This window comes from Penicillium solitum (assembly GCF_028829755.1).
Source record: "Penicillium solitum strain IBT 25940 chromosome Unknown utg000003l_segment0_segment0, whole genome shotgun sequence".
In the NCBI taxonomy this organism is placed as follows: domain Eukaryota; kingdom Fungi; phylum Ascomycota; class Eurotiomycetes; order Eurotiales; family Aspergillaceae; genus Penicillium; species Penicillium solitum.
In genome coordinates this window covers 2,957,803-2,971,011 of record NW_027072123.1, presented here as the reverse complement: position 1 = coordinate 2,971,011, position 13,209 = coordinate 2,957,803, and the positions used below count along the sequence as shown (strand labels likewise).

General features: G+C 46.4%; 6 protein-coding genes across 6 annotated transcripts; 3 read left to right on the top strand and 3 right to left on the bottom strand.

The window, feature by feature from the left end:
* Window positions 1-1,496: 1,496 nt before the first annotated feature.
* N7455_005051 (uncharacterized protein) lies at window positions 1,497-1,856 on the top strand (the record flags this gene model as incomplete). Its single annotated transcript, XM_040957640.2, has 1 exon — window positions 1,497-1,856. The coding sequence occupies one exon, from the start codon at window positions 1,497-1,499 to the stop codon at window positions 1,854-1,856; it is 360 nt and encodes a 119-aa protein (XP_040811972.1).
* Window positions 1,857-2,669: 813 nt separating this feature from the next.
* Window positions 2,670-7,018, bottom strand: N7455_005050 (serine/threonine-protein kinase). Its single transcript, XM_040957570.2, has 5 exons — window positions 6,399-7,018; window positions 5,620-6,348; window positions 3,681-5,560; window positions 3,299-3,631; window positions 2,670-3,248 (listed from the first exon to the last, which is right to left on the bottom strand). The coding sequence occupies exons 1-5, from the start codon at window positions 6,992-6,994 to the stop codon at window positions 3,013-3,015; spliced, it is 3,774 nt and encodes a 1,257-aa protein (XP_040812003.2). The 5' UTR covers window positions 6,995-7,018; the 3' UTR covers window positions 2,670-3,012.
* Window positions 7,019-7,999: 981 nt separating this feature from the next.
* On the bottom strand, window positions 8,000-8,810 carry N7455_005049 (nuclear transport factor 2 family protein). The gene is made up of 2 exons (XM_040957615.2): window positions 8,686-8,810; window positions 8,000-8,449 (listed from the first exon to the last, which is right to left on the bottom strand). The coding sequence occupies exons 1-2, from the start codon at window positions 8,763-8,765 to the stop codon at window positions 8,059-8,061; spliced, it is 471 nt and encodes a 156-aa protein (XP_040811887.2). The 5' UTR covers window positions 8,766-8,810; the 3' UTR covers window positions 8,000-8,058.
* A 1,424-nt stretch (window positions 8,811-10,234) lies between these two features.
* On the top strand, window positions 10,235-10,525 carry N7455_005048 (uncharacterized protein; the record flags this gene model as incomplete). Its single annotated transcript, XM_065604936.1, has 1 exon — window positions 10,235-10,525. One exon carries the CDS (start codon window positions 10,235-10,237, stop codon window positions 10,523-10,525), a length of 291 nt encoding a protein of 96 aa, XP_065461836.1.
* Window positions 10,526-10,755: 230 nt separating this feature from the next.
* N7455_005047 (FAD-dependent oxidoreductase) lies at window positions 10,756-11,422 on the bottom strand (the record flags this gene model as incomplete). Its single annotated transcript, XM_065604935.1, has 2 exons — window positions 10,756-11,175; window positions 11,273-11,422. 2 exons carry the CDS (start codon window positions 11,420-11,422, stop codon window positions 10,756-10,758), a joined length of 570 nt encoding a protein of 189 aa, XP_065461835.1.
* Window positions 11,423-12,010: 588 nt separating this feature from the next.
* Window positions 12,011-12,966, top strand: N7455_005046 (pyrroline-5-carboxylate reductase family protein; the record flags this gene model as incomplete). Its single annotated transcript, XM_040957636.2, has 2 exons — window positions 12,011-12,050; window positions 12,098-12,966. The coding sequence occupies 2 exons, from the start codon at window positions 12,011-12,013 to the stop codon at window positions 12,964-12,966; spliced, it is 909 nt and encodes a 302-aa protein (XP_040811958.2).
* Between the last annotated feature and the right edge of the window lie 243 nt (window positions 12,967-13,209).

Genomic DNA, 13,209 nt, shown 5'->3' with positions numbered 1-13,209 from the left:
GGCCTGTGCCTATGTAATGAACATTGGCATTGTGACAAAAAGTAGGTAGTATAGATGGTGTGATAGTGGGCCTATTGAAGGATATAACTGCCTAGGTGATGACCTAGATGGTCAAGTCAGGGTACTTGGAGATGTGCTCAGTTTTAATGATAAAAAGCCATAAGTTGATGTGAATACTAAACGAGTGCTAGACATTACCCGATACTTATACAGCCTATCCTGGCTATTCAGAACTGGAGCATTATTGTCAAGATAGTGACCAATCATCTGCACGGTAGATCCAGCGACCTTCATCGCAGTTCTGCTCTAGTTGTACCATTGCTGTTAGTAATGCCGTGAACGTTCCAAGGTTATGCTTTATAATACCTTGCTTGCACCAAGAATTCTGTTATTCTAAGACTGCATCAGCTGTTTGGCAAGAGCTGCGTACCAAAATGTTAGGAAAATCTGCAAGCTCTTCGGATCGACGTCATAACATGCGCAATTGATGGAAACGGCGACTTCATGATAATTCCATGGGAGGAGCGAAAGACTCTGAATCGCAATGTTATAGAGGAACCGGATACCAGACCGAATGATACCCTGTCCTCCGAATTCCATTCAACACCCATATGTGACCTTGGGGATGAAGTTTCGGGAGCATCCAATTAGATTGACTAACTTGAAGATCCACTTGCAACAAAGGTGAACGGGATAAAAGAGATATAACCTAATCTTGAATACATTGAAGCATCATAGGCTTCCCGGTTCCGGGAGCAAAAGTTACAGGAAGCAATTGTTTGGCAATGGCCGGATATGCCTAACTAGGTATTACCTGGTGTGATTTAAGTTTTATTTAAGTTTCATTACGGTTACCCTTGGCTTTTTGCTTCAGATGCTTCAGATATAGCAGATCCAGCAGATGCAACCTGAAGCGGCTCAAACGCCACCCGTCATGGAAACCTTATTTCAAGACCATTGTTATTGGTGGAATCTGGCCATTACCATTTGAATGATGTTAGCTTTAGCAATTTGCTCGTATTAGAATGAGGGAAACCTGGCTGCGCTTCGTGAAAGAGTCTAAAAATTATCATCTCCATCCAATCGGTGGTCAATCTCATCGCGTACACCGAGGCGGGGTCGGTACCAATCTTGATTACCTCGTCAACCTTCATACAACGCAGCCAACCAAGCTTCATATCATGTTCCCGTGATCTTTTACAACCTTCCGAATCTGGCGCGGGGTAGATCTAGACCTACGTTTTCTCGTGAATCATCTCACTCGGCCATGTCACTCATTCGCCATGTCGCTAACCAAACAGCATCAAACCACGGGTGAAGTGGTTCCCCCGCAGCTTCGTAGTATCAGCGGGCTGTGATGGGCTTGATATCCTTCATGAAATTATTTAAGGACCGAAGATTCCCACACTGAAGCATCAGACTTCAGACCAGCTCTGAAACATTTACTGCACTCAATTCATCAAATCCAAGTCAGATCAAAGATCTTCCCCTCCAATATGAAGTTCGCCGAAGTCTCCGCCGTCCTCCTCGCCTGTCTCTCTACTGGGGCACTTGCAAAGGATGCAACTGTCCAACTCGCAAACGACCAATCCGGCGCTAACGCCAATGTTGCTATTCCTACCGATGGTAACCCGCGATCCGTCGCTCATCTCTGGGGAAAGACTCCAGTTTCGAAGGATGGTGTCGTGTATGCCTCGAGCGCACAACTCGTCGAATTCCAGCAGGACACTTCTTGCGTGATCTTCCAACGTGATCACTATCACGCTGAACTCGATGCTCAAAAGACTTGGGTGTCACTACGTGGAGGTGAAGTGGTCGACTTGAACCATGCGTTTGTGGTCTGCGAAGACGAGTGAGCTTGTATAAGCAGGACCGAAGGAATGACAGCTGCTATCGGTTGTACTTCACTGTTAGTCTGCAGGTCATGAGGACCCTAATGTAATAATCATCGTGTTGAAAGTTTCCCACATGTGTTTCGACTTGAACACCTAACAAAAATAATGAAATGAATTTTAAAATGAAACAATTACATGCCATAATGAGTTTCGCTAGTAGTCAACTCAACTACTAATCGAACTGTTCACCTTGACGCTAACGGACTGAGGCAGGAGGACAGACCCAGGTGCTCAATAGATGCATCCGATAAATCTGAATAAGTAACCGTTGGTGGCTAATAACTGGCGCTAGGCGCTTATTGAGTGTGGTACTCTTAAGGACCGTATGGTTTCATTGGATAGGCTACTATAGAAGCAGAACCTCTTACACTAGTAGAAGCCGGTAAAAACCGTATAGTAGTACCGCTAAGTGCTCAATTCCTTAGGATTATAGCCCGATTACCCCCTCTCTATTACATACGATAACTAGTAAACCGTCAGTTTATTAACAAGGAGGGTATATTGGTACATACAAAGCTATGGCACGTTGATATTAATAGTTACTAGCACAGCTATTCCAATGACATTATGAAGTAGATGGATTTCATTTATTTCCTTCCAAAGCTTCTATGATCTAGAACAGCGAGATGGTTGAGATACAAATATCCGACTCGCCGGAATTAAGCATTATGCCAAGTTATTGAAGGCCAAAAACAGGAGATGAGGAGAGTAAAAAGCGACAGATTGGAGGAACTGCTATAATTGACAAACAAGGAACCCAGAAAGAAGAAAACCCACACAAGTCGAAAAGCAATGGATAATTAACAAGTAGAGAAAGTGGGTGACAGACAAGAAATGATTGAAAAGGGGGAAATGAAATAATACCATGGATGTGGCCTGTAATATCAGGCCTGTGTGATTTCTGGGTCTTGGATGAGATGAAAACGAGTGTGGAGATGAAAGATCGGACAATATGAGATGCAAAGGAAGTGCTTTTGCAGGGCTGGAACGCAGCATGCTAGGGTGTTTTGCGGGCGCAATGTTGAGAAGCGAAAGACAATAGTTGGCTGACAGTATTGGAGGGATATGCTTCATGGTGAGATCGACAGGATATCAAGGAAATGGGTCGTGAAATAACTTATTTGCGGTTAGGAACAGAGTCCAGAACGCGCGACATCTTCTTTGCACGAGCTGGGTCTTCAACAACCATGCCACGGCGCATCAGGGTGCTCTGCACAGTCTCAACGACCTTGTTGAAGGACGAAGCAGCGCCACGCTCCTGTTTGAAGCGGACCAAGCTGAGGTTGGCTTGATGGCCGTGCTCAAGAACAGTGTAAAATTCGGCAGTGAACTCAACCTCTCGAAGATGGAGGACTAACGGGTGATTAGTATAAGGGTTGAATCAGATGAGATGAATGGCTTACAATTTGCTTCGCTGACACGACCGTGAACAACACTGTTGGTCTTGTCCAGGTACACATCCTCCATACCGAAATCCCGCCACTCGCGAAGGAGCTTGTATAGTTCTTTGCGTCCCTTGACCTTTGATGTGTTCAGCGCAATGACTTGGGTAGCAGGCTTGATCTGGAAAACCCGGGCAAACCAGTTGTGGTTGGCAATTGAGCGGCGCTTTTGGCTGAATGGGTTTGGCGGATCGTCAGCTTCAGTCGAACTGTCGGTGTCTGCGAGCCCCTTGCACATCAGGGAGGAGTGACGATTATCCTTGGTTGGCGTGGTTTGGATATCTTTCTCCTGGTCTATCAATTGGTTAGAATATTGGGCATAATTGGCGGAGGTTACACTCACTAGTAGGAGGTTCTTCCATGTTTTGGGTGGACCTTTTTGTCAAAAGCTTCTTGAAAAAGCCACCGCCAAAGCGATCCATAGATGTCTTTCGTTTTGGCACTCGCTCTGTGTTCTCTGCTTTGGGAGGAGAAGCGGGCTCGAGGGTAATGGGATTGTGTACAATCGTTCCTCCACTGGGGATAATGAGATGGGTATCCTTAGGCGGGAGAGCAGGAGGACTATCAGAGCCCTGAGCGCGATGCTTAAACCATGACCATTTCTTTCCTTCAGGAGCACGGGTTGTTGATTTCTTTGGGGACAGAGGAACTTCTTCAATAGGAGGCAGGCCACTAGGTTGACGGCCACGTCGAGAACCAATGGAAAAGTTCTGATCGCCGCCCATAGAGTCACTCATAGCAAATTCATGAACATGCGGTGAAGTGAACTTGGTGGAGTTCTTCTTCCGAATGGTCAAGGGCTTAACCTCCTCCATCGAGGGAAGTGAGCTATGGGGGACCATGCGAATAGTTGCCTTAGCATCACCACCCTGGGATGTAGCGAGCGACGTCCGTGGCTTTTGCTGACGTCGAGGGCTGGTTTCACTGGGCGGGCGGACAGGGCTTGCGCAATTCTCATTGATAATAGGGAGAAAGGCCTCATTCGGTGAAGTGACGAAAGGATCTTGCAAAGCTGCTACATCCAGCTCTCTCTTTGTACCATTCTTGACCTGGTCTTCTTCAATCAAGCGATCCAGATGAGTAATGACACCGGAAAGATAACCACCAACGTTGTCTTTTCGGCCCTGGCCGTGCTCAATAAGCTTTTGACGTGTCTCGGTAAGCTCCTTGATATTGTAGGATCGAGACGAGTCCTTGGTAGTATTAGATCCCGGGATTTTCGGTGTGGGATGAACTTGCTCAGGGCTTGCCATTGACACTGGTGTCGCCGGTGTTTCGTATCCAGACCCACCGCTCGTGGTGCGAATGGTTGTAACAGAGCTTCCATTGAATGCCTCCTCGCAGATCTGGCTGAGCTCATGAGAGACTTTTCGAGTGTCCTCCCTCCATGTGTAGTCTGTTTCGCGAACCTTTCTGACTTGCCCCAAGCTCTTGACTTTCGGGCCATTCGTTCGCACCACGGTTGGCTGGGCTGGTAGGGGCGGGCTGCTTGGCATGTCCGGGAGATCGAGGCCATCTGCCATGAGTTGCAAACTGCAGGTGCTCGGTGAGCGCTTAATCTCAGTTTGCTGAGTTGGCGCAGCAATCTTTCCCTTCTTTTGTTTGGCAGATGCCGATCCATGAGATCGGTTGCGAGCGTGGTGGAAGGAAACGTTGCGTCGATAGCTCATGGAGTGTGTCGACAACCCGGGAGCCCGGGAGCTGGAATGAGGCACCTTGGAAGAGACGAAAGACTTCATAGAGCTGGGCCCGTGCTTCCGCTTCTGGAGAACAGTGAATGGTGATTCATCTGGCCCATCCCACTCCTCTGGCTCTTGCTCCTCCGCAATGGAAGGCGGGGGGTTCACCCTTGGCGACGATAGAATAGCTTGAGATTGCTCGGACAACTCTCGATGGACAGTAATATTGGCATACTGTGCTTCTGACGTTGTGCTACCGTGATTGGGTGACCGGTATGGGTCATAGCTTGCCGTAGTACCGGAGGACATAGGTTCCTTGACGGAACTGACCCGACGAGGGAACTCTTTGACAGATGGGAACTGGGCGCGACGTTTGGAGTTGCCCTGGCCCGTCTGGCTGCGGCCTCGGCGAACTCTACCACCAGGCCGGGAGATGTGATGATAATCACTAGCTGAGTACTCTAGAGGCTGTCCTTGGTAGTTCTCAAGCTGCTCATCGCGAAATTTTGCCAAGGCGTTATAGAACATCCGCTCATGGGTCGGTCTGATGGTGGTTTGTTAGCGTGATGCAAGTCGTTTTGAAAATTAGCACGCGGTACTTACTCAATACATAGAAGCCTTTGAATTAGGTCCTCGGCCTTCACATCATGCCATAAAGTTTGCAAATTGCGAAGGATATCGAGGTCAATGTCCTGCTGACAGGACAAGGTTTGGCCGCAATCCTTGACGGACAGGGCAGGAGGAGGACCGACGTAGTGGTCAACCATGGCATTGTGAAGCTTTTCATATTTGGTTAACAACGGATGCAACCAAATGTTTTGCATGGATATCCGGTCCTCTGGGCGCTTTTGGAGGATACGCTGGATGAGATCGGCTGCTTCGTCGCTCAACTCAGGTGGGATCATGTAGTCCCCTTTCTTCACAAGCCGCAGGGTGCTTCCCAAATCACCGCCATCAAAAGGTAGGTAGCCAGTCAAAAGGGCGTACAGGATGATACCACAGCTCCACATGTCAGCTCTGTCGCCACGATACTTCCGGCCATAAATGATTTCCGGTGCTGCATAATGAGGGCTACCACATGAAGTGTTCAACCAGTGGCCTGCTGGTTGCAGTGCAGCCATACCAAAATCAGCAAGTTTCACATTATGATTCGCATCAAGCAAGATGTTTTCGGGCTTCAAATCACGATGACAGATATTGAAACGATGACAGTAGCCAAGGGCCGCAATTATTTGTCGGAATAGGCGCACAGCCTCTTCTTCTGGCAGTGGGCCATTGTTAGATACATAGTCGAACAACTCTCCACCCTCGACGTGTTCGAGAACAAGGTACCTAGCGATCGTGTTAGTTTATTTTCAATTCCCAGGGTGGGGGGGTCGAACAATTCTCCACGGTTCTCCCAGACATCATAGAGACTGATCACATTGGGATGTTCAATCAACTTCATGATAACCACCTCGCGTTCAATCCCACAGGGCATTTGTCGGGTGGCTGAATTGGTAGGGAAGTTTCCCATATTCCGGTCCATTGCCGCGATACTCTCACTCTGAACCATAGCAGCAGACTTTTTTGAAACGATCTTGATAGCGGCCGTATGTCCAGTGACAGCATGCTTGGCTAGTCTCACCCGTCCAGTGGCCCCCTTGCCCAGTGTTCGTCCCAGCTGCCATGGTCCCACGTGTGTTTTTCTTTTCCCTTTGGTTGACAGGAGAGATGCCGCAGACATGATAGAGTTTCGTGCTGAGTCGGGCTGCAGGTCGGTAGCCACGGAGAGGCGCTCATTTTCTTTGTTTCTTTGCGGGGTTGGGGTCATAGGAAAAGGCATCCGGTCGGGACTCTTTAGCTGGTCTGATTCCTCGGTCCTCAGGCGCGGTGTCTCGACATTTGGCGACTTGGACTGGTTGATCCGGCTCGATACATCTCTCAAGGGCTGACGCCTCCGCTGAGAGTCATTGACGTCCCACATTATCTGGTCCATGGTAGACGTGGTGCAAGGCGTATTGGCGTGGTTTTCCAATAATCTTTAAAATTGGGGGATTAGTTCTCAATCTAGACCCCATTAGCTGACCCTTCGATGTCAAAGATATCAGTAGCCAACGCACCGAAAATTAGATCAAACGTAAAAGGGACAATCCTTCCGAGTGTCAACGAAAACAAGTTGTCTGTAAAGATCGGCTCCAGACTTTTCTGGGAAAGAAAGAAGAAGAGAAATTAAAGAGTGACAAGGACTGGTTAACACCACATCATAGATGGAGATGCAGCGGGCAAAAAGAAAAAAGAGGGAAGACCTCAAGATACAAACCCCAACTGACTGAAATCAAGATAAAAACACAGGACGGAGGGAAAAAGATTGGAACTGCCAATGTTCATGAAGGACAAGAGGTTGGCATGCATACTTCGGTTGGACTGGAATGAGAGATACCTTCCTTCCCATCGGAATGTACTTAGCACCCTCTATTATTGTTTACTATCTACGATGTACCTGTTTGACTCCATGTAGGCATGTTTGCCTGTTTTATTGTGGAAATTTACTTATCAGCGTCACGAGGCAGAATCATCCAAAGTCCCATGCCACTATTCACACTTCCCACCTCTCTTCAGGCACTCTCGCCTATATGGATTGTTTGGTTTTTTTATTTTTCTTCCTTTTTATTTATTGGTTCTGTCAGGTCCTTTATTAAATAAATACATGTACATATTAAACAGTTTAACTTCATACAATGCTTTCATTGCCATCAATTGCGATCGAGGGGGTAAGGTGGCATTCCCTCAAAGAAGGGGGATAATAACAAATCAACTATCAACTCCAGGCCTACTCGCCACTTTATTTGTCCAGGGGCCTACCTGGGTATCTATGTTGAACATTCCATACCCATAAGCTTTTCATCTTCTAATATCCGGTTCTTGGGGTCAAATTGAGAGCCCAATATCTCTTTTACTTGAAATTCATATAGAGCTCTATAGTAATGGTGCATGTCACATCCTCAGGACCAATTGAACTATTCAAATACATGAATCTCCATCGTAATATCCATCGTAATATCACCAATGCTCCTCACTAATAAGTACATCGTTCACGTCAACCTCATCTGCAAACCAGCGCCCCTCACCATTACCTTCCGGTCCGATCAGGACGTCATTTCCACTCATCATACGTTTACGCATCTTTCCAGCCTCATCAAAAGTCCAGTCTTCCAATCCATAACACCTCTTCCAGCGCATTCCATCTTCCATGTCCTGAAACTCATACCAAAACTGCACAGCAATGCGATCATCCCGGAAAGCAAAAAGTTCCTTCCGAAGTCGATAACCACGCTCACGTTTCCATTTCGCTTCCAGGAACACCACGATAGACTCCGTCCCGGTAAAGAACGAATCTCGAACACGCCAGATACATGTTGGGGTGTATGCCTGAGCGACTCGGACAGGATCCCTAATCGTAGATGGTCAGAGCGGGCGACGGATTCACTACGTCATCTAATTTTGGCAACTGAAAATAACAACAGTTCATCTCAAGAACGCAAGATAGACTCTTCCCAGTTGAGGTATACTCGCATGTGTCCAGGGCAATCCGCACAGACAAACAATACAAATTGGCAAGAATGCAAGGGATGAATGCCCTTTTTTCGAACACATGGTCTGTCAAGGGGTATAGAGGATAGCACGTACTTCGTATTCCACAGATCCTGCGCTGCTTTGACTTTCTTCTGCGCAGTCTCTTCGGTAAATGGCGGTTTAAAAGCTGCCATGGTGGGGATATATGGAATCAAGTTTGTTTTTAGTTCGAATTTGTGAGGTTGAGAAGCTTAACCCCCTGCCAAGCAGTAGGCAGTAGGTAGGTAGACAGCTTCAGTTAGTCATCCCCATGTAACGCTGTACAAAGTACGGTTTTGTCTACTACCTGGGGACCTACTAAGGTTGTACGTGAATATAATTGTACAAGTGATTTTTTAAGCCAAAATTGGTTATAGGCAACAAGTATACGATGATTTGACAGGTAAATCCCTAGCCATATAACCGGCACGCAGATATCGTACTAAATCTTGCACTCAGAAATAGATATGCTTTTGATTCATCGTATCGAATATGGGTCTGTTCAATGAATAAATCAATTCCTTTTCGTTATTCATGCTTCAATCGTAGGATATCCGCTTGGCTGTTTTGATAATTCGCGTTGGGGATAACTGTTATAGCAAATGCACGAACTATATATTTGCTTCCTACCGAGGTAACAACAAGCCAACTCACCACCATGTCCAAAATTATTACAAATCTTAAACTAGATATTTGTTTGGGGTAGAATCAATAATTGCGCATTGTATACATGAATAATATCCCAGACAAGTATATGTTGATATCTAGTGACCTTATTCATAATCGTTGCGGGTTCGGGCTCTCCGAGTAGCGCCAAGCCACCGCAAGAACCATGTTTGAAGCACAATACAATCCACAAGGGGAGGGCCTTTTACCTTTTGGGTCCATTGTGGTTCCAACTGATAGGAGTCAAGCCTTCATTGATAGAAACACGATTATGTATTGGGTTCCTCCACGTTCTCGGTCGCCGTGGGGTCGACTAAAGGGGGTTTGTTATCTTGCATGACTCCGCCTCGAGCAAAGAAGTAATTTATAATCGAACCAATAAAGTTTTTAGAATCTTCAAATGTTGTTTCTTTAGAAATCCATAGGTCCTATAGAGAGCACAGAAGAATATATAGTATCAGAATAAGTCGTTCATCGGGGAGACACAACTCTTTTTTCCCTAGTCTAAATTGCCTGTTGTCTTCAAAGTCTACTATTACTTCAAGCTAGATCTAACCTTCTTCGTAGCATGTAGTGAGTATAAAAGACTAATAACATTGTATACATATAGTCAATCTACATGATAGCATAGCACATAATAGAATGAAAACCAAGTGGAAACTGATGATCTAGGGATCGTTCATATTTGGAACAAAGATATCAACAATGAATTGTTCTCAATAATAGGATTGTAGCTTTCTTACACAGAACTCTTTGTCTCATACAAGGCAAAGTTCAGGATGAAAGAAAACGAACTTCAATATTATTCATTTCATTGATCTCCGGGCTCTTTGGAAATTCTACAAATATATAGGCTTTCTTCTAACTCCATATTCTATCACAGCCTTCTCCACCCAAGGCTGGTATCGCGAGTACTTACCCCGGAGCCCTACGATTTTCAACAAACCCATAATCCATCATGTGCAAAATGCGTTATAAATGGTACCGTGGCCACTGCGGCATCAGTGGTTGTGGGCACACAGAAGCAGTGTGGATCGAGCGCTGTAAAGAAGCGAATGCCCGTGAGAGACGAGAACCTTGCCCTAATCCACGTCCCATCCTTCGTATCACCGAGGCCTTTGCGATGGGTCTTTGTCGTCCCTGTCTTGGTTGGGGCGTGTTGATTCCAGGAGCTCCTGAATTGGTCGACCCTAAGCGGGTCGATAGACCTCGTCGGCAGCACCGGAGTATTGACTCATTGACTTCATAGTTTGACTTCTAGCGTCTAAATTGATTCATAAATAAGATGCAGCCGCCCTACTCTTGAAGAACAGACTAGATTTAAGTTGGATTTTGAAAGTTTGTATGTTTAGAAATAGTCCGATTGTACATCGTAGGTCTCGGTCGATGTCAAGGGGTCCAAGCCTGTTTCAGGGACTGGGAATTATTGGGCGATGGTGAATATATCGATTTGTTGTTTTGGTCCTTGACAAAACCCCTTCACAGCTTAGACAAGGGTTGGGGTGAATTCTCCGACACTTTCTGACTCGCTGCCTCTAGGAGATCTACGACCAGCGGTCCCACCAAAGACATCTTCGAGATGGGTACCAAATTTCCCGATAGCAGTATAACCGAGGAAGATGTTTGTGGCACGTATTCGGCGAAGGAATTTGAGTTGATGCTGGTATAGCGAGAAAGGGGTATGGCCAAGGGGTCGGGGCCGTGCAACTGGCCAATTTCAGATGAATCGCTATCCCTAGCCCCCGCTTCGATAATGACGAGCGACGAGGGATAAAACCCGGCATTCCTTGTGCGGATACCAGCGTTCTTTTTCCCGGCCAATGTGCTCACATAGGCTATTTGGTCGACTTGTTGTCCCAGGAAAAATTGCACACCTGCATCTTGTGCTGCACGATAGACCTATATTTCAACCGCATAGTCGTTAGTAGTTATTCTATTTTCCTTTTTTTTTTCCCCTTCTCTTTTTATGGAAAATAAATGACTTTTGGGGGTACACTACATTTGTCAAATCTCCGAAAGGGATATAGTCATCTTTTGCGAAGACCGAGATATTTGTGTACCCTCGTAGAGCAAGATGCAGTGCTACCGAGAGGCCAGAGGCGCCAGCGCCGACGACAATAATCGAATCCGATGTGGAAACGCCCATGATGAAAGAAAATAAAAGTGCATTTGCTTATTTGTGGGTTATTGAGCTGATATAGTATTTCCCCCGCATTCACCCCCCAAAACAGTTATATTATGCGGAGTTGGAGAAAAGTGGTCTCCAAGATAAAGAGCTGAGGGGAAACTGTTGATCGGGAGGACTTCCGATGGTATCTCCAATTTTATGTTTCTATAACTTGTGTATTTATATGTATTTCCTATTTAAACTATGGATTATATACTTATTTTGAAGCCTCGAGATCTTTGACCGAATCCATAAAGGTACTGTTGACTCGATCACGTATTATAGTGATGTACCCAGCTATGGAGTACTTGGAGCAGAAGAAATAAATGCAAATAAAGCATAATTTTTGGAGAAGAAGTACTCTCACTCTTGACGTTGAAAATCTCCTGCAACTCATGAAGCTCATGGCGTTTATATATGTTTGTACATCAGATTCGATTCAAGCGGGGTATGGATTCTCCACACTCGGATGCGTCCCCGATGTGCTTCAAAATTCAGAACTTGTTGCCTTTTGGTTTCACTTCCTTTGAATAATTTACTTGTTTACTTGATTTGCGAAATTAAGTCATGGATATCCAAAACGGAACCCTTTGCATCCTAGGCTGTGGTAAGTGCGGAAACCCAAAGGCAAAATACATCGACTAATACTTCTAGGAAACCTGGGCATTGCCATTCTAGACGGGTTGGTCAATGCACCGGCAGAGAAGTCCAAAGATCTACCATTTGCTCGATATATTGCATGTGTGCGCAGTGAAAACTCAGAGAAGAGACTATCCGAGCGATTCGCCGAGGCCTTGGACAAAATAAGCATTTCTCGCGGCAACAATGTACAAGCCGTACAAAACGCCGATGTCATTATTCTAGGCGCAGACCCCGCCGATATCGAGACCGTCCTGACGCAACCCGGGCTCCGCGACGCCTTAACCGACAAGCTTATCATCAGCATTGCCGCCGGCTGGACAAGACAAAAGCTCGAAGCTACAGTCTACGGCAGCGCAACCACCGCCGATAACACAGCTGGCAGAGCCTGGGTGGTGCGCACATTGCCGAACATCGCAGCCCAGGTGTCTCAATCACTGACGGCTATTGAAACATCGGAACCGGCGTTGCCCGAACGGTATCTCCAGATAACGACGTCGATCTTTGAGCAAATTGGCAAGGCAGTACATGTTGATCCGAAGTTGATGAATGCTACTACCGCTGTCGGGGGCTCAACGCCCGCTTTCTTCGCTGTGATTTGCGATGCAATGATTGATGCCGCGGTGGCGGTTGGTATGCCACGGGACCTGGCTCACACCATGATCTTTCAGTCAATGCAAGGGACGGCAACGATACTGCAGAGTGGTATCCACCCCGCCCTGTTGAAGGATCAAGGGACATCTCCCGAGGGTTGTACGATTGGCGGATTGATGGTCATGGAAGAGGCTGGTGTGCGTGGGCATGTTGGGCGGGCGCTTCGGGAAGCTGTTACTTTGGCTCGTTTGATGGAGACAACACCTCATGTTAATGATACAAGGCATTGATCTGCTATTTAGGGAGTAAGCTGAGGATAGCCTTCAATACCATGCACATATTAAGCATTGTATCCAGTAAGAAAAGAAATATAGTATTTGAAATCGCAATCCATTAAATCTCGGGGCCACCACGGATCTCCGCGAAAATATCAAGAGTATGCACCAAGACAGATTTACTAGTTCCGTCCTCCTGACAGCGCCTCAAAGTCTTTAGAATATAAACATTAGAACCTTCCAAGTTGGATATCGGCA